At 32.7% G+C, this 23,346-nt stretch overlaps 1 protein-coding gene across 1 annotated transcript in view; it reads right to left on the bottom strand.

The window, feature by feature from the left end:
• LOC117109913 (low-density lipoprotein receptor-related protein 4-like) overlaps window positions 1-23,346 on the bottom strand; it is a 68,097-nt gene that overhangs the window by 7,546 nt on the left and 37,205 nt on the right. Inside the window, exons 12-17 of the mRNA XM_033252383.1 lie at window positions 18,341-18,469; window positions 15,778-15,894; window positions 14,676-14,807; window positions 13,474-13,602; window positions 7,478-7,594; window positions 3,337-3,688 (exon numbers count right to left, since the gene is read on the bottom strand). Of these exons, the coding sequence (XP_033108274.1) occupies window positions 3,337-3,688; window positions 7,478-7,594; window positions 13,474-13,602; window positions 14,676-14,807; window positions 15,778-15,894; window positions 18,341-18,469 (976 nt within the window). The remainder of the gene's footprint in view (window positions 1-3,336; window positions 3,689-7,477; window positions 7,595-13,473; window positions 13,603-14,675; window positions 14,808-15,777; window positions 15,895-18,340; window positions 18,470-23,346) is intronic.

Below are 23,346 nucleotides of genomic sequence, written 5' to 3'. Positions count from 1 at the left end.
TGCTGTTTGTCTTTGAAATGATCGTCCACAAGCTATTATACCTCCTTGCTATTACAGACACAGAGTCAATTGACATTTTAAAAAAATGTCTGAAGCATCATCTTTTTACAAATTACTTTGCTTCTCTTGCTTAAACTCGAAAACTGACTGAATCTAATTGTTATATTTTTCCTCAAAATTCACTCTACTTTTTTTGTTGGTAGGATAGGACAGTCAGATGCCACTTTCACTCGAGCTCCCGTGAGTTCTGTTCCAGCAAGCTCTCAATTATGGCAGCTTCAAAGTGCTTTAGAACTGAGCAGTGAAAAGAGTTCCTCTGCATTTATTTTCTTTTTTGGTCACTGTTAGGACTGTCTCTTATACACATCTAGATGTGTATAAGAGACAGAAATAAGGTACTGTAAACATGTTTACGCTGAGACAGAGTGATCAGGAATAGAACACAACATTGTCTGTGTTTGGGGTAAAAATCATCTGTATCATAAATAACTTATTTACTTTAAATTGACAATAAAAAAACGAGAAAATGTTGTTAGCAGACGCATAAATAACACAGTTCCTGTATTCTTTATGCCCTTTAATTTGCTGGTGATAAATTTAAAGATTTTTGTAGTAAAAATTTGTGAAAACGAATATTGTTTTTCTATCTGTCTTAATGAAGTTGATTATATGATAAATGAAATACAGTAATTTAAATAAGCCATCAAATGTCATAATTTAATATGTTTTCCTGATTTTTTAACTGACAATATATCTTCAAAGTTCAAATAGAGTTTACTGAATGGTGCAAAGCCTTGATAAGAATGACCTGTGGGGAACTTTTGAGCAATTCTAAAGGGAAGAATGATACATCATCATTTTTTAATGATTAAAATTGAGAAGGGTCACTAGTAGTTACACTCATTAATAATAAGGCCATACACTGGTTTATAACATCAAAATCCAGCAACAGTTATGGCAGTTCCTATTTATAGACACACTGTTCACAGATTTTTTGCTATTGCACATTGTAAATGCTTATGTCATGTGACATTGCTTTACAGATTTTAAAGGTAATTTTTAATTATTTTCCATTTTTTCATTTTCTTTAAAAGTGAGAAATTAAAATATCTATTTTGATATAGTACATTAGCCAAAAAGAAAAAAACAAAAAACAAAAAACCCCTGTTGGCAACAAACTTAATACAACCTTATCATTCATGTTACAATAATGACATGATTTTGCAATAACCGGTTAAATATTTCTTTAATTTCCTTTTCATCAACTTTTTATCACAAACCATGTAAAGTTACAAAACTAAACTTCCTTTAAGAAAATTCAACGAGTGAAAGAGTCACAGCTTGATCATACAAATCTGATAATTCATTTTATCTTAAGTACAGGAGCTGATTACCCCAGAAGAAAGGTTTAACATGCCATTCCAGATCAAGCAAACAAGGGTTAGATGATACAGCACTTTAGGTCAAGGGCTTCAACATTGTATCTGGTCTCCCTCCACTGAACATTAGTTTGCCTGCAACGCGTGCCTGTTTTCAATTTAAATGTCCTACATGCTAACTCGTCTATAAAACATCAAATATTTGATATTGTTCACTTTAACAGATTACAAGTTATTAATGTTTAATGGAAAACAATATTTTAAAAAAATCATGCCAAATTTTACAGCTTATGAAAAGAACTATTTCATTTTAATAAATTCAGAATTTCAAATTCGTCATCCTACATTGTGGAACTCATCACACCATATTGTCCTAAGCAATTAAGATCCTCTACACAGAAGAAACTTAACGTCTGAAAACCGGCTACTATTTTCTATGGCAATAGATCATTCATCTTTTCTGCTGTTTGTCTTTGAAATGATCGTCCACAAGCTATTACAGACACAGAGTCAATTGACATTTTAAAAAAATGTCTAAAGCATCATCTTTTTACAAATTACTTTGCTCATCTTGCTTAAACTCGAAAACTGACTGAATCTAATTGTTATATTATTCCTCAAAATTCAATCTACTTTTTTTGTTCGTAGGATAGGATAGTCAGATGCCACTTTTGCTCGAGCTCCTGTGAGTTCTGTTCCAGTGAGCTCTCAATTATGGCAGCTTTAAAGTGCTTTAGAACTGAGCGGTGAAAAGAGTTCCTGCGTTTATTTTCTTTTTTGGTCACTGCTAGGATATTTTATGGCGTCATTCCATTTTTCAAATTCTTTTATGTGGAAGGCGCTTAAAAGCATTGTTTTGCATTATGTGCTCTATAAGACTAACATTATTATAATATCAAAATAGTGTGTTAGTCAGCATGAATTTTGTTTTCTTATTTTATTTGTAAGATTTGAATTTAGTAGATCAAAATTCTATGGGGGACTACTGATAAATTGTATGTCCATAGGTAGCACCAGATTTTTAAAGTTAATAGAAAACAGTATTCTGCCAGCAAAGCATAAATTTTTTGAAAAGAACTATTCCATCACCAGTTCGATATCAAAATTGTTTGTTAGTCGGCATGAATTATTTTTTACTTATTTTAATTGTTGTAAAATGCATTTTAAGTTTTGAATTTAGTAATTCAAAATTTTATGGGGGGATTGGTGATAAATTATATATGTCTTTAGGTAGCACCAGGTAATTGAATAATGAGGAATCATAACATGGCATGCTAATCCTGCTACAAAATGTGTTGTGTTGAAAGCTAGCTGTCTGAAGAAGAATGTAGTGGGCCAAGCAAAGTAACACTTGCATAAGGTGAACATAATTAGTTTTAATCAATACTTCCAAAATGTTCTATATTTACGTCAACATTTCCTAATTATAATGCTCAATAATTTTAGCAATCAGGAAACCTGCTATCCATCTAGCAATCTACAATGAGTAAAGTTCAATAGCTTGGTGGATGAGAATGATGCTTGTCTTTCATTGCCAAGGTCCTGGGTTCAATTCCTGTCTTGATAACAGGATTTATTCTCATGACTAAGAACAACTCAAGTGCCTAAGCCTATGATACTTATTTTTTTATGTTTAAAACATGATGTTTTTCTAGCAAAGGGTAACTTCACTGTTTGGCATATCGCACCTTCACATATTGTATTTTTATATGTATTTATTATGTGTGACTGTAACAAGAAACAGATTCTTGAATTTTCTTGATGTTACAGTAAAGTATGTCTATGTATATACACAGAATTAAGGCATTTTTCCCTAGAACCTGAGTGATATATAGATTTTTGTCTACATATCCTTCTGGATATTAATAGATAAATAATAGCTAATGCGGTCATTAAGTTTTTATTTTAAAGTAGTTTTTAGAACTAAATTTTGATATTCAACTGATGTAATACTTACAAACACTTTGCTCGATTTGATTCCTTTGAGTAAAAGCAGTCACCACCATGCAAACAATAATATTCAAAATTCACTGGACATTCAAAAAATCGTTCATTAGGGTTAAAGTCCATATGTCCGCCAGTCGGTTTCGGTGGCCATGCTACAGCTGTCGGTTTAACGCCTATATGCCCTTTATCAGGGTTCCTCGCAGGAGTTGTGGATATAACTAAAGTTGGAATTGTATTGAATTTCATGGCTCTTGATGTCTTCCGCTTTGTTCCTTGCATTGTGGTCGCTTTTGGTGAGTTCGGCAGTGAAGGTGTTGGTTCCTGTTGAGGGTCTGTGTAATCCAAGACAAATGCTCCTCTCTCTTTAACAGAAGAAACAGATACACAGATGATTATTAATCAATTTCTACAGGAAATAAATTAGGCCAGAATGACAGAGAGAACATAAAATTACTTGGATGCCAGAAGAATATAGAAGTTATTTAGACGTCAGTAGAATTCAGACTAGATAAAAAGGTTTTAAACTACAGATAGAAAGACAATTCTAATCTTATAATCTCTTTAACTAATTTAGTTTCCTTCACCTAAAAACAGAAATGGGGGGAAAGTAGATTTCCGGGGTTTCTGGACAAGAAATCGATGAACTTTCGCCTACCAATGACAGGATGATTGGCATCACCATGGCGATGATTCATAAATGAAATAATTTGGAGAGTAATTTGGGTGATTTCTGTGACGTTTGATTAGTGATCGCAGACAAAGATGAGTTTGATTAGATCAGTGACAGCATAGGTACTGTAATGGGAAACACCCACAGCACTATTAGGCAATCTTTTCAATGAGATAATTTCCTTTATTGAGGTGAAGGGTGGAGTGATGCACATCAGAATTCGGGCTTCATGATATCATTCAAAAATTGACATATTAATTCAGAAATATTTGGGAGGGGTGATGGCCGTGCCAATTCCCTGGTGCACTTGCCACTGTACTTCTTAATAATTTCACCACTGGCCTATTTAAATTGCTTATAAAATATTTAAACAGTGACCTAAAAAATTATGATATAAATTTGTAGTCAATAAATTTTGAACCAAAAAATATCAGTAGATCAATTAATTATTTGATACTAAACTCAATAAATTGATCAATCAATTATTAAACCAAATATGCAATGAAAGTTATGGCTCCTCAAACAAATAGTTGTTCAAATAAATTAGTACAAATAAGTAAAATCAAATACCATAAATGACCAGATAAGGCCAGTGGCACTTATTGTTGGGGTTGCAAGAGAGGAACCTACTGAAGAGCAGCACTAATAACAAATTATTGGAGTGTTGAAATGCTGTGCTGCTTATTCGATAGCTTCAGTTAGTTTTAGAACAAATTATTTGGGAGAGGTGGTTTTCAGTATTTTGCAACATATGAAATTATGGTTAAATAAAAAGCAAAGCTAATAAATAACAGTAAAATAAATAATTATTATAATGAAAATGATGATGTTGACAACAAAATCATACAAACAATATCAGTAACAACAATGATATTTAAAAATTCAGGTTAGCTGTACTGTATTTGGGATGTAATACCGGAGTTAATGCTGTCTCTTATACACATCTGTATTATATTGAGTGAATTTGTTTCCGATACTCAATGAATGTATTGCAGTGTATCAGCATAGTGATAGACTGTCAGATTTTAAGTGAAAGGACGGAAGTGTTCCAAGTCTGCATCCTTGTTGCAGCAATTTCACATTGCTTGCCCTTGCATCAATTTCTTGGTCACAGATGACGGCACAGTGTTGCCTTGGAAACCGTCTACCTTGAATATCTCACTAGGAAGGGTTCAATTATTACTTCTCTCAATGTTTCTGTTTTTCATCAAATCTCAATTTCAAAAAATATCTTTTCATCCATTACTGTTAAAAATATCAATATCTTACCTGAAAATTAATATATTATTTTATTTTTATTATTACTTTTATCATTCACATTGTAATAAGTTTCTTTTTTTCCAACAAATTTTTAATTGAAAAGTGATCACTTAAATATACAAAGTATTAGGCACTTCAGATGTTTCAAGTTTCTATTTCTCTTTCAAAAACTATTATTTTAACAATTACAAGTATTAATATTACAAGATCAATCAATCAATCAATGGGCATTACAGCTGTCAATTATAGTTTAACATGACAACTTTTAAATTGTAACATTTTCCTTATCATTTTACTGTCCACAGTGTTCAGTCATTAAGCTCTACCCAGACTTTCAAATTGTCTTTGACTAAAAAGTTGTATGCTCATATATAGTCATGATGTGCCTATATATGGTCATGATGTGCCTATATATAGTGATGATGTGCCTATATATGGTGATGATGTGATGTCATCATGACCATATTTAGGCATGTCACATGTTTTTGATAGTCTGGACAGGGCTTTAAAAGTATATGGGAATAAACTTTACTGTTAAATGTAAAAAGCCTGGAAGAGAAACTTAGAATGCTTATCAAAATAATTAAATACGAAAAAATGGGGGTCATCCAGTAATAAGGTCGCTAAAAGTTGCTCTACCTGAGTAAATGTAATATAGAGGAAGTGAGAGCAGCTAATTATTAATCTATACTAATCTGTACGGGTTGAGTATTAATAAGGCCAGTTAGTCGCTCTTATATCTGGGTCATTCATGATGTTAAGTCGACGAAGGTCAGATGATGGAGGTCATATAATGAACACTCAAGGTTTACATATGATTTTGAATGAATAGCATATTGGATATTGTTTATTAATAAAAAATAAAATTAAACTGTATATTAAATTAATAACCATAGGGAAAACATGGAATGTTTATTTGTTCTAGATTGGCAACCTACATTTTCATATCAATAGCATGTATTTTTAAAGTAACTCAATTAGACTAGTTGAGGAACTGAAAAATTTAAGGAGGGTCCCCAGGGGCTTGTGTAAGCTGCAGTGCCACCCTATCCCAGTGGTGACATGACACCATTGACTTAAATATATCTTCTGAAAGATGATATGATGATGCAGCCATATTTCACTAAAACATGTTTTTTAAAACCTTGAGTTAACAAGAGGAGTTTCTAGTTGCACCTCCCATCAATTATAAAATTCCATTAGTAATCTATATTATAATTACTGTATGCTTATTGCGAAGCCTACGAACACAATGCAAAACCAAGGGACTCAAAATAGATATCAGGGATTCGAAACCTACCGGTATCTAAAAGTCTAACAACATATATTATTAGTTTTTGATCATACAATTGAATATGAATCAATATTTTACATTAATTGACGGAAAAATATGACTTTTACTGTACCGGTAGTTGTTTCGGTAGTCGCTGTGTTTACCAGTTCTTCCGCATTCACTAGCCCTGACTTAGCCAGTTGTTTTTCAGTGTTAGACCATTTACACACAGGCTGTACTAAATAGATAAGCGCCTATGGTTCAGGTTAGCTGTACTGTATTTGGAATGTAATACCGGAGTTAATGCATTTGTACCAAATGCACAACAAACATTTCCAATGTTCCAACGATCAAAATGTAACAGACCATTCACACATAATTAACAACACGGTTAAGGTCAGCAGTACATTGGGATGAATTTTGAAACATATACCGTAGTAAAGTTTTTAGCCCTCAAGAAAGTGACAGGCGATCGGGCCCATTTACAGATGATGGGGCCCAACTGGTGTGGACGATCAGGATCAGGCCCAATGTTATGTTTATTTTTTGGGTTATGCAATAATGCTTTTTTATAAATTAGGCCGGGCGCTCAAAATAGTATTTTTAAAAGGTCACTTCTTTATCAATAAACATTTTATCACTGAGTTATCATTTTGCCAACCACAATCTATGAGATGATGCTTAGCAATGAACCCCAGGAGATTTTTATACCTGTTGCAGTGTTAGTGCTAACTCACCTGAATTAAAACAAAGATGAGATGTTAAATACCAACACAAATGAAGGCATACAGATTTTTAAAAATCCGAAGGACTGCCGTGATTTCCAGTTGCCATGGTGACAGGGCAACACAACATAATGCTGTAATGCATAATTTCTTTTGGTCTTATTATACAATTATTTAAATAATTAATAATAATATACATTTTACAAAAAAAGACAAGTTTTACCTGCGCAAGTTACTCCATCACCTTCATATCCTTCCAAGCAATGACATTCAAATGAATCCTCAGTATTAACACAAATTGCTGCAGGGTCACAGTTATCATAACCTAGTAGGCATTCATCTGATTAAATGAAACAAAAAGCATCAAATTACAGGTGAAAAGTAAACAAAATAAATCCAAGTTATATAAATTTCAACAAATTGTCAGCTTATTGAGTCCATGTGTGATCTTGCGGTGTGTGAAAAGGTTTGTTCTATTAACTTGCTAGTATTGACTGATTCTAAATCCAAGTGATTCATAGGCCCTACCAGCATCTCATTGGCTGAGAGCTCCCATGACAACAAACTTGGTAAACCAATCAAATGTCCTATAGGGAAGTGCAACAAAGTGATATATTAGTGGTCAACTTTGAAGAGAAAGTTAACCAATGACTGTCTCATAGACATGTTATGGATGATAAGGTAGAGGCACTACCGTGATGCTCTGTGGTTTGATGAATCAGTTTGGCGAGCAAGTACATAAATTGATACAAATCTTTAGGGACAGCATCAGCCATTAGTGAGAACATAATCTATACTGACACCATTTTAACAATATTGCACAACGTGCTACATTCATCAATATCCAAATACAATAGAGAGTGAACAGTAGCGGATTCACTGGGGGCGGGGGGATGGGGCACAGGTACAGGGGAACTGAGGTATACATTGTGTGTGTGTAGGTCTGTGTGGTATTCTAGGGTGAGAGCCAGATTGTGTATGCTTGTGTATATACTACTAGTAAATCTATGTGTGTGCCAGAGCTGATAAAGAACAGTTGTTAACTGGAGTTGTAAGTATCAGTGACATAGGCTTCCTAAATGGATTAACATAGTAAGTTCACCTCATCCCAGATTGTGCATGAGTAAAGTAACTATTCCTCAGGTAACTCAGTAAGTCCATTAGATGATACTTAAAATATACTCATAACCAAAACATATATATTTAAACCAAATAAATCAGACGGTATAAAGGCCTATTTACACCATGTGCAGCAGCATGAGACATTGGCAAGAAACTGTTGTATGGAGTACTGGCACTCGAAAGCTACAAAAAATTCAGTTGCAAAGTGCAAACTAGACAGCGTTCGACAGTAGTCATGCTTGTGGAATTTGAAATTTCTTCTGAATGCATAGCGAAAAACGATTGGAGCCACTGACTGGTCAGAATATTTTTTGTTATTCAACATTCTTTAGAAATAAAAAAAAAATGTTCAGCAGCAGTAATGTGCCGCTGTGACACTCTGTGTAAATAGGCATTCAACTTATGGTAAAAACCTATTAACATTCTCTGCCTAGGAAATGAATATTAAAACAAAAAAAAACTAAAGGGTACTCGGAGAGTGCACAACTCCGTCCACATCATAATTCTCCTCAGTATAAATTTCCCCTGCATATTGTTCCCATATAAAAAAAAATAATGAAAAAAAGAAACAAGTAGATTCCTTTGAATCCGGGGCCTGTAGTGTGGAAAACACTCTTCTATATGGTGATATGTGTTTTTACATACTGTATATCACTTGGAAATTAATGGTCATATATGTTTGTTTACACTTTACCAGCAAGCCCGTATAAGCACACACACACTTCTATACGGCAAACAGTTATACAAGTTTTTCTATCATTGTGTCCTTGACCTTTGACCGTACCCCTTCGAAATTTAGTCACATCCAGATCTTTGGTAAAGGAACATAGTGGCCATTGACAAATTTCTGATAAAAACTGTTTCAAAAATTCATTTTTTGTTGATTGTGATCTTGACCTTTAACCCTTTTCCTTAAACATTCAAATACTTTGAGAACTTTGGTCATGGAACATTGTGACCAAGTTTGACAAGTTTGTGATTACAACTATGGGCTGTAGACAAATATATTTAAAAAATAGTTTTTCGTTGATTGTGACCCTGACCCTTCAAAATTTAATCAGCTCTAGATCTTAGGTATTAAGGAACATTGGGCCAAGTTTGACAAATTTCTGATAAAAAACTATGGGCTGTAGGTTGTTCCCAACAAATACACCGACAGACAAATAAATAAATAAACAGGCAAAAACGTAACCTCCTTCCAACTTCGTTGGCGGAGGTAATGAGATCTTTGGTCATGGAACATTGTGACCAAGTTTGACAAGTTTGTGATTAAAACTATGGGCTGTAGACAAATAAATGAAAAATAGTTTTTCGTTGATTGTGACCTTGACCTTTGACCCTGACCATTCAACATTTTATCAGCCCTAGATCTTGGGTAAAGGAATATTGTAACCAAGTTTGATGAATTTCTGATGAAAATTATGGGCTGGAGGCTGTTCACAACAAATATGCTGACAGACAAATAAAACTAAATAAAAAACCAGGCAACATAACCTCGTTGGCGGAGGTAACTAGTACACCAGAACCTCCCTTAAATTGCATGTTATAGAAGAACTGATTCATGTGACTGAATATATCAAGTACATATTTCGAATGTGTTAATATTTAGGTCTTGAACCAACACATGGAAAACAAGGATGTTGTATGTTAGAAATGTAATGATTCATAGGAACTGAAATCAAGCATTTAGTAGCATCTTGAATGTGTGCTAATATTTAGGTTTTGAACTAACACGTGGGAAGCAAGAATGTTGTATGTTAGAAATAAATGTGATTCATCGGAGACTGACTAAATCAAGTACTGTATTAGTAGTCTCTTGAATGTGTGCTAATATTTAGGTCTTCACATGCTAATATTTAGGTCTTCAACTAACACATGGGAAACAAGAATGTTGTATGTTAGAAAATTAATGACTCATGGAAGACTGACTAAATCAAGTACTAGTACAGTAATATTGTTAATGTGTGCTAATATTTAGTTTTTGAACTAACACATGGAAAACAAGAATGTTGTGTGCCTGGTTGTGTGTTAGAAATGTAATGATTCATCAGAGACTGACTAAAATAACTATTAGTAACATCTTGAATGTGTGCTAATTATTTAGATCTTAAACTAACACGGGGCAAATAAGAATGTTGTACACTGTTAGATACATACTGATTCATAAGCAACTAACTAAATCAGGTACATATTAACATTTTTAATATGTGCTCTGTTAACTATTTAGGTTTTTGAACTAACACATGTGAAACAAATACTAGGGTGTAGTTGTAACTTGATGTTTAAGTTGCCTGCCTTCCAATTTAAAGGTTCTGGGTTCAAATCTCAGGGATTTTATCACATAAGTTAAAACAATTCCACTCCCAAAGCCTCTTGGTTTAAATTATAGAACTTTGTTTCATCTAATGATTGGTAATGTACTTGCTGGTGGATGTGAAATAAATTTTTAAAATATTTCAAAAAAATAACTTAGCAATTGACATCTTAACAATGAGATCAAGTAGATAGAGCACATACTTCTAAGTCCAGATGTAAGCTCACACAGTTGCATGATATGATAACCTTTGAATTTAAAAAAAAATCTATAATATAAAATTGCAGTATCTATAGGTTATCTGATGCTGAAACTCATTTTTATAATTTGTATATTGATGAAATTTACCTTTTCCACCTCTTCTTATTTTTTTTGTAGGTTATAAAATTAATGCAAACATTTCCTTTGTGAAGTAAATATATTAATATATTGATTTTTTAACTTAATATTGTTTCTGATTTAACGTAAAAAATTGGCAAAATAAGTTATTTTTACAAATTACTGTAAATGCTCAAATAAGTCCTGTTGCGCTTATGGCATTTTTTTCCAACGTAAAATTGGCAAAATAAGTTATTTTTACAAATTACAGTACTGTATAAATGCTCAAATAAGCACCGCGGTGCTTATAGCATTTTTTTCCATGCCCTTTCCCATGTTACGTATTCGTCTTGTATCGGTAGACCTATCATAGGTCCTCCTAGTCATCGTATATGAATGTTTATAAAGAAATGCTTGTGTCTTCATTGTGTTATTTATTCATTTTAATACTGCATATTAATGCAAACATTTCCTTTGTGAAGTAAATATATTAATATATTGATTTTTTAACTTAATATTTTTTCTGATTTAACGTAAAAAATTGGCAAAATAAGTTATTTTTACAAATTACAGTACTGTATAAACGCTCAAATAAGCACCGCGGTGCTTATAGCATATTTTTCCATGCCCTTTCCCATGTTACGTATTCCTCTTGTATCAGTAGACCTATCATAGGTCCTCCTAGTCATCGTATATGAATGTTTATAAAGAAATGCTTGTGTCTTCATTGTGTTATTTATTCATTTTAATACCGCATACATTGTATTTAAAACCCTGTTTCTCAAAGTGTTTCATTTCACACAGGGTAATATATACCCTTTATTAAGTACCCCGGTGCTTATTCAAGAGCAACACTTAACGAAAATAATCAGGTGGTTATTCGAGCATTTACAGTATCTGTTGCATTGAGAAGGTGAGAATTAATAAGTAGTTTTCGCCGCACAACGTTAACCTTAACGCGGAGTATGATAATTTCAGGATTTTACGTGCTCAACATACGTTAATTACGGGTTTGCGCATGCATATTTCAATTTTGTTTACAAAAGGGTCGGAGCTATTGCGTTGCATGTTGGGTACTAACGTTAAAGTACGGTAAACATCGTGCGGTGAAAACCACCTATTTATTTATTATTGACCTAGTGTTAATCATCGCTACATATTTCACTGTAAACTAACAATTACAATAACAATTACAATTAACTGGGTGTAAAAATAAATGCTACTAAATTATGTGTGGCTATTGAGAAATATGAATTATGTACTCATACCAACGTGGAATGGACACTGGAGGAATGAAAGTGTGTCTAGACAAATGGCACAAACAGGTCAACCAAGATCGATGATGTCATGGTAGGGTAACAAAAAAAATTTCCAATCTATCCAACTCCATGTGTCTTAGTCATACTATCGTTTTTTTAAAAAATAAAATTCTCCAGATTTAGTTAATTGTTTTGCCGGTAAATTCTATAGGTATCTTGGCTTACATCCCTTGGGAACGACACAATTGCACTTTTAATGTGCGTGATTCATTGCCGAGTGGGATGAGTTAACGACATATTAATCTAGGGGATGAGCAGCTTAAATTAAGTTGTCAAGGTAACGGAATGTGGTGTTATGGATTAAGAGGAGGGGGACAGGTATTACAAATTTGGCAGAAAGAGATTGTTGAATCTGACAGATATGAAACTAATGTAAAATGTGATTATAAATCTGTTATTACTTAGGGAAGTGGGTAAGAAAAATCTTAGTGAAATATATATTGATTAAAATAAATAAATACAACAATTTTATATTTTTATATGTGGGGCTATGTATTTGGGATAGGTGGAAAGATTTTAATGTGAGATATATGCTTGTGGAATACTGACAAACTAGAGGCAAGATGCCTGTCTTCCAATCCCAGGGTCATTGTTTCAAATTAACAATAATGTCTTTTTCATAAAAGAGTACTTATCGAACCCCTCCCCCACCCCCTAAAGCATGTCAGGGGCGGATCCAGAATTTTTCAAACAGGGGGAACAAATTCAAAAGTGAATAGCGCTAATTCCAATATAGGCATTAACATTTTTATATTTAGTGGCAAAGTAAATATCACTCTTTACTTTCTTCACCAGAGAGAATAAGACATTTTTTTCTTGGACATTTTGAAGGTATTAGACTATACTGTATATCAAATAGCCTAAGTATTAAATAATAAATTATAAAGAAGTAAATGGTGATGTAAATTTGAACTGTGATTGACAAAACAGGGTGTTGACCGATAAAACAGGGTGTTGTCCACTGTTGGTGAATCAGATGACCAAGGCAGAATTTAAAACCTCTCCCTTCCCATCATACACGAACTTGTACAAAAACCAACACTTTCCCTTCCCACAACCTATGCATGATTCATATAAAAATGTCCTGTATGGTAAGAATATATGAGAAAAATACAAACTGTCAGATTATCGGTTCAATCGACTTACCCATTACGCATGTTTTGCCGTCTTCCTTGAGGTCGAATCCTGTGTCACAGCTACAGAACACCTGGTTCAAGTTGGCGTGTATACAGATCTGGTCACAACCACCGTTGAGAATACTGCATGGGTTACGATCTGTTAAAAATACCAACAAAATCAAATTCTTGTCAAATAAACACAGTTTACATTTCTATACAATTACACAGCTGAGCTGGGAATAATTATAAATGAACAATTTTGTTTGTTTAATCTGGAATTATACCTTATTAGTCATCGCATTCAACAATAATCAAATCCACTGCAATTTTTTATTAAAAGATACTATGTTAATAAGGCACTACTAACTATTAAAAGATACGTCGCTATATTAAATTTTGGGAATTCTTGTATTGTTGATGATCAGCAAACATCAACACAATATGACAATGGTTAAAAAAACTAAGCTTTTGAGCTCAATTAACAATTGACTGATCAGATTAAGAAAGATTGACGGCTCAGTGAACAACACAGATCGATTTAACTATTGTGCCCCTGTTTATTTATCAAACATATAGATTCTGGCGATTTGAGATGTAAAGTCTACCTTGGCCTTGCACCTGTGGTAAGCTTGTGTATATAATGAGTCACCAATAATGTCACACTTAATTAATCTTCTTAATAGTTCAACCTTAATAGTTCAACAATTTTGTTTCTAAAGTAGTATTTTTGTTTCTAAACCTAGTTCAACAATTTTTTTCTAATATATCCAAGTACATTTCATAGCAATTGATAAATCAAAGATTATTGGAAAGTGAGAAATAAATTGATGATTAAATTAATAATGATTTTAAAATATAAAGCAGATTGATTCATACAGAATTAAAGAAAGTAATGAAAAAACTTTATTATTGTATATTAACAGTCAAAGAAAATTTTATTTTCACACATTTTTAATTAGAATACATTGGCATTCATTGTTACATTTTCATTATGGTGTATTTTGTGGAAGCCACTTTACTGATCTATGCATTATAAAGCATTGTTACTAGTTGCTTGTTCACAGGCGTGCAGAAGACCATGCCGATTTTCCGAGAGACCCTACAACTTTAGACCTCTGCATTTAAACCTCTAAAGATATGGCTACACTACCATTTTATACTTCCATATTTATACAAAGTAATACTGTAAAAAAAAAAAGTAATTCATGTATTAAGTGAGTGGTAGTATACCTGGTACACACGACTTTCTGTCATTCATTAACTTGTAGCCATCATGGCATCTGCATTCATAGTCACTGAACTCAACATGAAATATGCAAATCTGATCACAACCACCATTAGCCATTGAACAAGGATTCAAATCTGATTGCAAATATAAAAAAATATATAATTGCTTTTCAATAAATTAATAGCAGAAATTTTAATATAATATGTCTCTATCATATTTTTTGTGTGCAGTTAAAAGGTGGTGGGGAAAAAAATTACAGGTGTTAAAATACATCTGTTATTCAAATTACAGGTGTTAAAATACATCTGTTATGCAAAGTACACATGACGTTGGCACCTACTAGGGACTGCTGTATTGGGTGGGGCCATGCAGTCATTTCTTTTGATTATAACTAATTCACCTATATGTTTCCTTCAGATTATCACAGGAGTGTGACCCCCTGACATGATGACAAATCCAGTTAGTTTATTACAAGAAAACTTGCTAAAAATACACTTTTTTTTAATGACCAGTAGTTGATTATTAGCAAATATGTCAATCAATTTATTCCACCCAATATATTTGTACATCAATAAGCAGCTATTTAATTAGGATGATCTAAAAAGTTGATTAGTTTCAAGATAACCAAAAGTTAAAGGGATTTTAAAATGTAGTAAGGTGTTACGAAGTGACAATCAAGAAATGCAGGTTTAGGAGTGGGTGTCAACATCCCAAGGCCAAAAAAAATAATATTGCCCAGTACTGATGAGAGGAATGAGGAGCAGGAAAACGTTTAAAACAATAAATATATCAATATAACACCAATCATGATTGATGATTTCTGCAAAATTCTGAAGAAATTTTAAGAATAATTCTGTTACATAGACAAGTAATTCTTCATAGTATTGACAAGGGATTTACAAATAAATTTCTTATCACTCAGGGATACCAAAAGTAATTTTATGTAAAATAGGCAGTAAAACACTAAATATGAACATAAAACTTTAATTGAATTTAATTATCTATTTGTTCATAATTAAAAAGAAATAAAATCAGCAAACTGGTCTTTCTGATTTTGTTTTAAGGTCTATTACTTTCTATTTATTAGTTTATTGTGTTGCATACTTATACATATTTCCCCGTCTCCGCTGTAGCCTTCAGGACATGTACAAGTGTATGACTCTTCGGTGTCTGTGCATGTGGCGTTTGGGTCACAAGTATCCATATTTGTCAGACATTCATCTGAAAATATATAAAAATATTAAAGATGTACTGCCAAAAGGTCAAATAAAAAAATTAATTAAACTTTGAAATACTCATTAAAAAAAATTCAAATGAAATACATCCTAATTAAGGGTGTACTTTACAGGTGTGGATCCAGTAAGGGGGCATGTTTCCCCCTCCCCTTTCCCCAGTTTTGCCAATAAATTTTGAAATTGAAATAAGTTACTACTCACTCATCTATTCTGAAAATGTTGTGCCCTGCGTTTGGAAAATCCTCCCTGCTTATGCTTTGTAAGGATAGAATGGGTATTATTTATTGATATGGCTAATTGATTGGGCATAGAAAATAGTAAACCTCTAGCTTAAAGTTACAGAGATGAATTGGAGCCTTTCGATCGTGTCAGGGACAGCTATAGTGAACTGATTGCTGTTGCTACAGTGTAGCAATTTTATGAAAACCAGGATTAAGTGTTTGATTTGATTGGCATCATTTCAAGGGTCTCAAGAAACCATTTCTGGGAGATCTGTTTAAATGAGTTTCCTTAGCACATGTAATTTTATTTTGCTGCTCTTGGTAATAAGCATTGACACTGACTTCCATGGCACCAGGAGTGGCGCCAGCGTGGGGCCAGGGGAGAGCTGGCCCTCGTCGGGGAGAAAAACCACAATTCGTCGGGGGAAAAAAATATTTTCTACATATTTGTAGACTCTAAAATCGATTAAATAAGCTTCTGAAACCCCTAAATTGTCAAAATTTTAGGGGGCTTCGCCTCCCCTGGCCTCACCTCTTCGCCTCCACTTTCCAGACATTTTAAGTGAAGCTCGACCACGGCCACTTTGCTCTTGTTGGGGAAATCTGCCCCCTCCTCAGAGCATCGACCTCCTTGTCGGGGTCCTCAGACCCCCCGTCGGGCAATTCGGCATAAATTATAATGAAGGGGTAATACAGGTAAAAACATGCAGATTTAATTAATTTCAGGAGATGGGTTATTTTCCGGGTTGTGGGAGAGCAGGAGGCCATCCAGATTTCTGAGAGACTCCGCCTCTTGTGAGACACTTGGAACCGAAAGGTAATACATACTTCAAGTATCGAAATGCACGCCATCGTGTCGAGATTCAATATTTCAACATTAATTATGTCATCATCAGGAACTCCTGATGATGACATCATTAATGTTGAAAAATTGAATCCAGACTGGGAATCCCTGTGATTTTTTTTTAACTTGATAAAATTGGTTAGCACAATTAGTTTGTAACTAGAACAAACAGTAATTGTTGGTAATTAATGACATTAATTATACTGTGTACTTTCATAAGTGCTACACGATTCACTTCGTTTTTTTTTTTATTAATTAATACAAATAACTTGCCGATATATTCATTACGGACAGTGATTCATAAATTTTTTTTAAATGTTTTCTAAAAATTGCAAAACCGAGATATGGCCTTGGTTTCTTCACATAATCTCTATATCTTTAATGGCAATCTCAAACTTGTAAAAGAACATTCCATACATGATAAATGCTTTTTTTAAACAAAAATATTCTTCCAAATAAAACTTAATATTATTATGCTTAATTCAGGTTAAAAATGTACTATCTGTCGAAAAGACAGGCAAATACCTCAAAATTTCAAATATATTTTTGATTAGCTTATTTAAAAGGGATTTATATCAAATAAATTATTAGCTTTTAGCAAGAGATAAAAAAAAAAGTAGTTGATTACCAGCAATTAAGGATTCTATGCAATCTATGTAAAGGAATACAGGAAAGTTATTACTTAACTGTCAGGAAATTGATAAGGGATTTTTTTTAATTTTTTTATTTTAAGTTAAAAAACTTACATAAAAAAATTAAGCAATTCAGATGTGGACTTTTCAGTTTGTTTACCTCATGACTAATAGTATATCTTTAAAGAGACAGTACAATTGATCAATTCAATACAAAGGGGCTGTTAGCCAGTTCAGATTAAAGGGACTGTGAGATTAGCCAGAATAGACTGTGCAATTGGCCATTTCAATCTAAATTGACTGTGCAATTAGCCAGTGTGACTCTGTGACTGACTAATTGAGGTTGGAGGAACAATACTCATCATCCATCACAATGTAATATTTTGTAGCTGCTTATGGTAACATATTAACCATTATCTAAGGCATGTCTAAGGTAACCATGACTACATAAAGTAGAAGCAGCTTGGTAGAAGTAGAATTGCTGCATGATTGTGAGGTTTCTATCAGAGACTTTACACAAATCCTATTCATTCTTAGGGACGTACTACACACGAATCGTATTCATAAGTTTAATTATTCTCCGTGCAATCGATCTATACAATAAAGATTAAACTCATCCTGTGATTGCAAAATCCTATTATTCTACATCAAATTTTTTAATAGATAAATAAATTGACACATCCTTTACAGAGCTGTAAAACATATCATCTAATTATGAATGAATGTTAGCCTTACCAAGGGCACAGGACATCATATTTGATGTAAGTCTATATCCAGGGTCACACGAGCAGGCAGCTTGATTGTGCGCGGCGCGAAAACAATTGTGCTCGCATCCCCCGTTGAATACCAGACATGGATCCACATCTGAAAATAAAACGCAGATTATTATTAAATTATTATTGAACTTTTCTTTAGGGTGGCTCTTCCAGCAATGCTGATATGAGAACCACATAACAATAAAATGCAGCAATGACAATCAACAACACAATACATAAAAAATTTAAACCAAAGGGGAAAAAATCAATAATAAAAAAAGAAATTGAAAGGAACACAAAAATAATGATGATGATAATAATGGAAACAACAATTATGTGCAATTATGTATCTTTGCCCACTCTTCTGGGGTATTTTTTACATGCATAAATATTGAGTATTCACCATGAGGTGCCCGTTCATACTCCTTGGTACTAACTTAGACACAAATGGATGGCAACATGTGATTAGAACCCCTGACTTTAAGATTGAGTGGCCAAAGCACAGCCTCTACATCTATTCTCACTAAGTTGTGATGCTGTCAACAGGCCTGAGAGCTCCTTTATAGGCCTAGCCTCTGCCAATGTTGAAATCAAGATGTTAAAAATCCAAAAATTTTCTCTCAACAAATAAATTTTAAGTTTCTTTGGATTGCTGTGTGGGGGATTTTCACTCACTGGAAACTGGTAAACCCTTAAGAACGGTATCGGATATCATACTTAAAATCAATGAATAGAGGAACTTATTCAAACCGAAACAACTGAGAAACACTGGTTTGGTCATGTTTTCTGACATTCTGTGTTTGACAGCGATATCTAGAGGCATTATTAAGATCAATAACGCATTTGAGATTGCTATCAATGTCCCCTACGTGGCCTTAACTGTCCTAGATTGAGATGAATGATATGTCATTTTCAAGAGTAATTTTATTCATTTTTGTCATAGGTAAAGAAATGACATGTTTAATCAATTCAACATGAATTCAATAACAATAAATAAGAACATTTGCCAGGTAATAACATTACTAAAAACAATAAATTAATAGTAATTGTTTTTAGTTATAATTACATTTAGAACAGAGTTAATCTACATATTAAGAATGAATTATTTCATTCATTTTAATATGTTAATTTGTTATTACGATATTAGCTCTTTTTTCAGCGGATTTATTATATGACAAATTTTAAGATTACTTTCTGGATCAAACATTTTTCCTTCATGAAACCTACACATATCAACTTAGTCACAAGAGACTAAGTCATGTGACCTCTAAGCAATACCATGGTGGCTTTGTGATAAAAGTTCATCAAATATGAACACCTTAGCCTGGTCAGGATCAAATAGGATTGAGATGGATTAGGGGAGCTGGGTAGGCTGCAGTTAGCTCTTCTCAGTTCCACAAAACTGGTTTAAACCAGGGCAACTTTGATTTCACAAACAGATTGTCAAGCGAGGAAACATTTTCTATTCTCACTTGAAGTTATATCTTCATAAAGAAAAGGAAAAGCAAGCTGTAAGCCTCTAGAAATGATTTATAAGTTTAGTGTTATAACATTTGTAATAAAAAAAACAAAAAAAAAAACAATCCAATTAAAACTTGAATAACTCTTTTTAAAAGCATCAAATAAGTCATTAATTTCAATGGAATACAGAAACTTCACTACAAGAATCGACCCTTAAATTGATTAGGATTTAAAATCAGGGTCCGGAGAGAGATATGATATATGATATATCGCCCACTAATTAAATATGTAACAACCTTTATTATTATTTTATTATAGTTATCTTTGATTCTGTGCTGAGTTATCACTTTATGTACTATTGTTATTTTTTTCTTTTTTCACATTTGTTTATTGTTTTTGTTTACTTTATTTGATTTTATATTAACAGAGAAAGTAATTTTAAAGGCCTATAAAAACAATTTAATATATAAGAATTTGCAAAAATAGTAATAAGATAATAATGACGATAATAATAATAATAATAATAATATTTTTAATTTGTAACATTGTAATTAATAATGTTGACGGTAATAAACGATATGACCATGTTAAGAATCATAAGAACAATTATAACATAATATTAATAATGTAATAATGAAATAAAATAAAAACAAAATTACTATACAATAATGATAGTAGTAATGATAATAATAATAATAACGATAATAATATTAATACCATTAATAATAGCATTAATAGTGAGAAGGTCTTAGCTAACTGTTGTATTTCCAAATATCAGTAAAATACTGTATTAAACTACTTTTTTATACTCCTCTGTTTAGAACTTTTATATTTTGTTTTGCTCGTTGTTTTTCTTTGTTTTACTTTCTTTTTATAATTTTCTTGATTTTGTATGTTTCCTTTGTGAACGCACCATCATTCTGATGTGTGCCGCTGATCTAAAAGCGTATGTGCAATAAAGTTCAGTTCAGTTCAGAGAACGAATTTTGATGTTGTACAAAGGAATGTTATAAGACATTGAAGTGGTGTTTGAATAAATAATCAGGAATGGCTAATGAGATATTCCTTTGTTGATGTGTTGTTATATTTATGGCTATACCAAATGTATTTCTCAGTTACTGAAATTTATTGGAACTAAAATGAGATTAAACTTAACCTGATAAATTCAGTTATGATTTATCTACTGTAATGACAATGGTGCAGTTATTAGACAAATATTAAGTGCATAGGTTGAACATGTGTTTACCATGGAATAGGATGTAATGATGTGAAAGCTGCCCCAGAGTTAGGATGTCTTATATAGGTAAAAACAGTCTTCTGAGTGTTATCAGAATCTAGGTTTATTTGTACACATCCCTTAACTAGTTGAATTATGTCATGTAACTATAAATAGATCTGAAGGATCTAGTAATTAGTGTTGGTTCTTAGTCACCTTAGCATAACTTTTTTGTAAAGATTAAATATATTTTTTCGGTTAAAAACATTTGGAAATGCAAAAAACAATGTTTGACATAGATAAATCCATGTTTGGACTAAAGAGTTTGAATTTTCTCTAGTTTATTAAACGAAAGATTTCTACAGTTTTGAGTAGTGGTGTGCTGTTAAGAGTTAAACATATGTTTTTTTCATTGGATTACATATAATCAATAACAATAATAAAATAGTAATAATTATATAAGTAACAATAGCAATAAAACTAGTAAGAGACATGTGGCTTTCCTCATTGGCACTGTTTGAGATTATGAAGTTATTATTACCATAATAGATTAACAGTTTAAAATACATTGCTTTACATGATATTTCACTTGGCTCATCTTTGCTATAATATGTGGTTTGCTTAAACCAAGATCTAAGCATAGAAAGTGACTGAAATGATGGTTAAAAAACCTTGTGCAGAAACATTGGGAAACGGGTTAGATCAGAAACAAAAACAATGGCATTCCTGCAGAAGCGGGAAAAGCCTATAATATTAATAATAATTTATAATGCACACATTACAAAAATGATATGTTTACAAGGCCAGGTATCAAACAGGTGAGTTTGAAGGCTGACCTAAAACCCTTTATATAAATTTACATTAGCTTTTAATTTCTTTTTTTATTTAAAGATATCTAAGTGGAAGTTCAGAAACATTTCCACACTTTACATTAATTTAATTTGTTTACGTCAAACTTTCACTTTCCGATTACAGCAACCCTCTTTCTTAATTTTTAAAAATAACATATATTGAAGTATCCATTAAAAACAAGCTTGTCAATAAAGAAACAAGCGGTGGCAATTATAAACATGCTTGTGTCAGTTACCAATAAGGAAAATACACTATGAATTTGATATGGGGCTTTGGATTCAGATGTGGCTGCGAGGACATGGTTGACAAATCCTTTAGGAATTACTCTACAAGAGGGGAAAGCTTGTGGGAATAGGCTGGAAATGATTAGCAGCAATGTGCCTACTCTCACCTTTCACTGAATGTTGTATTTTTGTGGTGCTACTCATGCTTTCGAACAAATTCTAGGGCTGGGGTCAAAGGATTAGCGAAGTACAGTGTACAGTCATGAGAAAAAAGTGGCGAATGCTAAACATACGTTCCACAGTTTTGTATTACAAGGTTAATTATAGGGAGCTCTACGATAGCTTTTAATACCACGCTCTTGGGTTCAAATCCTTAAACACCTGGATATTTTTTTATTCAGATTTAGTTTATAGAGCTTTCCAAAGTTGATTTCAATCCAAGTTGTGAATCACTCACAATGGGATGATACAGTATTATGAAATTAAAAAAATTCTAAATTTATTATCAATTTTAGAGTAATGTAGTTAACATACAGTACACACCTTAGTATACATGGAACCTCTGGCTTAGCATTCCATACAAAGGACAATGTAATTAAAGTGTATTTTGTCCTTAGGTAAGAAACTTGTCTCTAATTCCTTCGTCCTTCCGATGGAAAGTTAAGCCATTGGTTCCGTGTACTGTACGAGTATAGATCGAGAGCCACAACTGAAAGCAGTGTTTGACACTGATTAGATTTATCCTCACTAAAATGATTTTAGATAAATGAAATAAATAAATTATATAAATTAGTCATGTGCACGAAAAAGAGACATTGACTGTTGAATTCATTTAATGCAATGAGATTTCATTTAAAAAGTTTATTGGATGTTAATTAAAGTGACAAATGTACAGCATTTACATGTTAAAAAAGTACCTTGAAAAAAAAATGACTTTAATGGGAAAATCTATAGGAGGACACAATCTTGGCATCCTCTCTCAGCAAAGAGTACAGAATGGCAAAAGGTCTGACTTTCTGGGTTTCTCTAAAATGGAATCCTACCTCAAAATTACTGCACAAACTAGAGGGCATCCTTCAAAAAATAAGATCATACACATAAAAGTTGTTTGTATTGGACGTGTGCTGTGTATGAAGAACGTCTGTTCCAGTCAGGCCTGGAAAATATATTTTTGTGCCTCTGACCATGAAAATTAACTTGATCAGATGCCTCCAACAACAAATGTTATCTCTA

This window comes from Anneissia japonica, unplaced genomic scaffold (assembly GCF_011630105.1).
Source record: "Anneissia japonica isolate Jap-2015-1 unplaced genomic scaffold, ASM1163010v1 scaffold585_len4108843_cov191, whole genome shotgun sequence".
In the NCBI taxonomy this organism is placed as follows: Eukaryota; Metazoa; Echinodermata; class Crinoidea; order Comatulida; family Comatulidae; genus Anneissia; species Anneissia japonica.
This window is presented reverse-complemented; position numbering and strand designations above follow the sequence as displayed.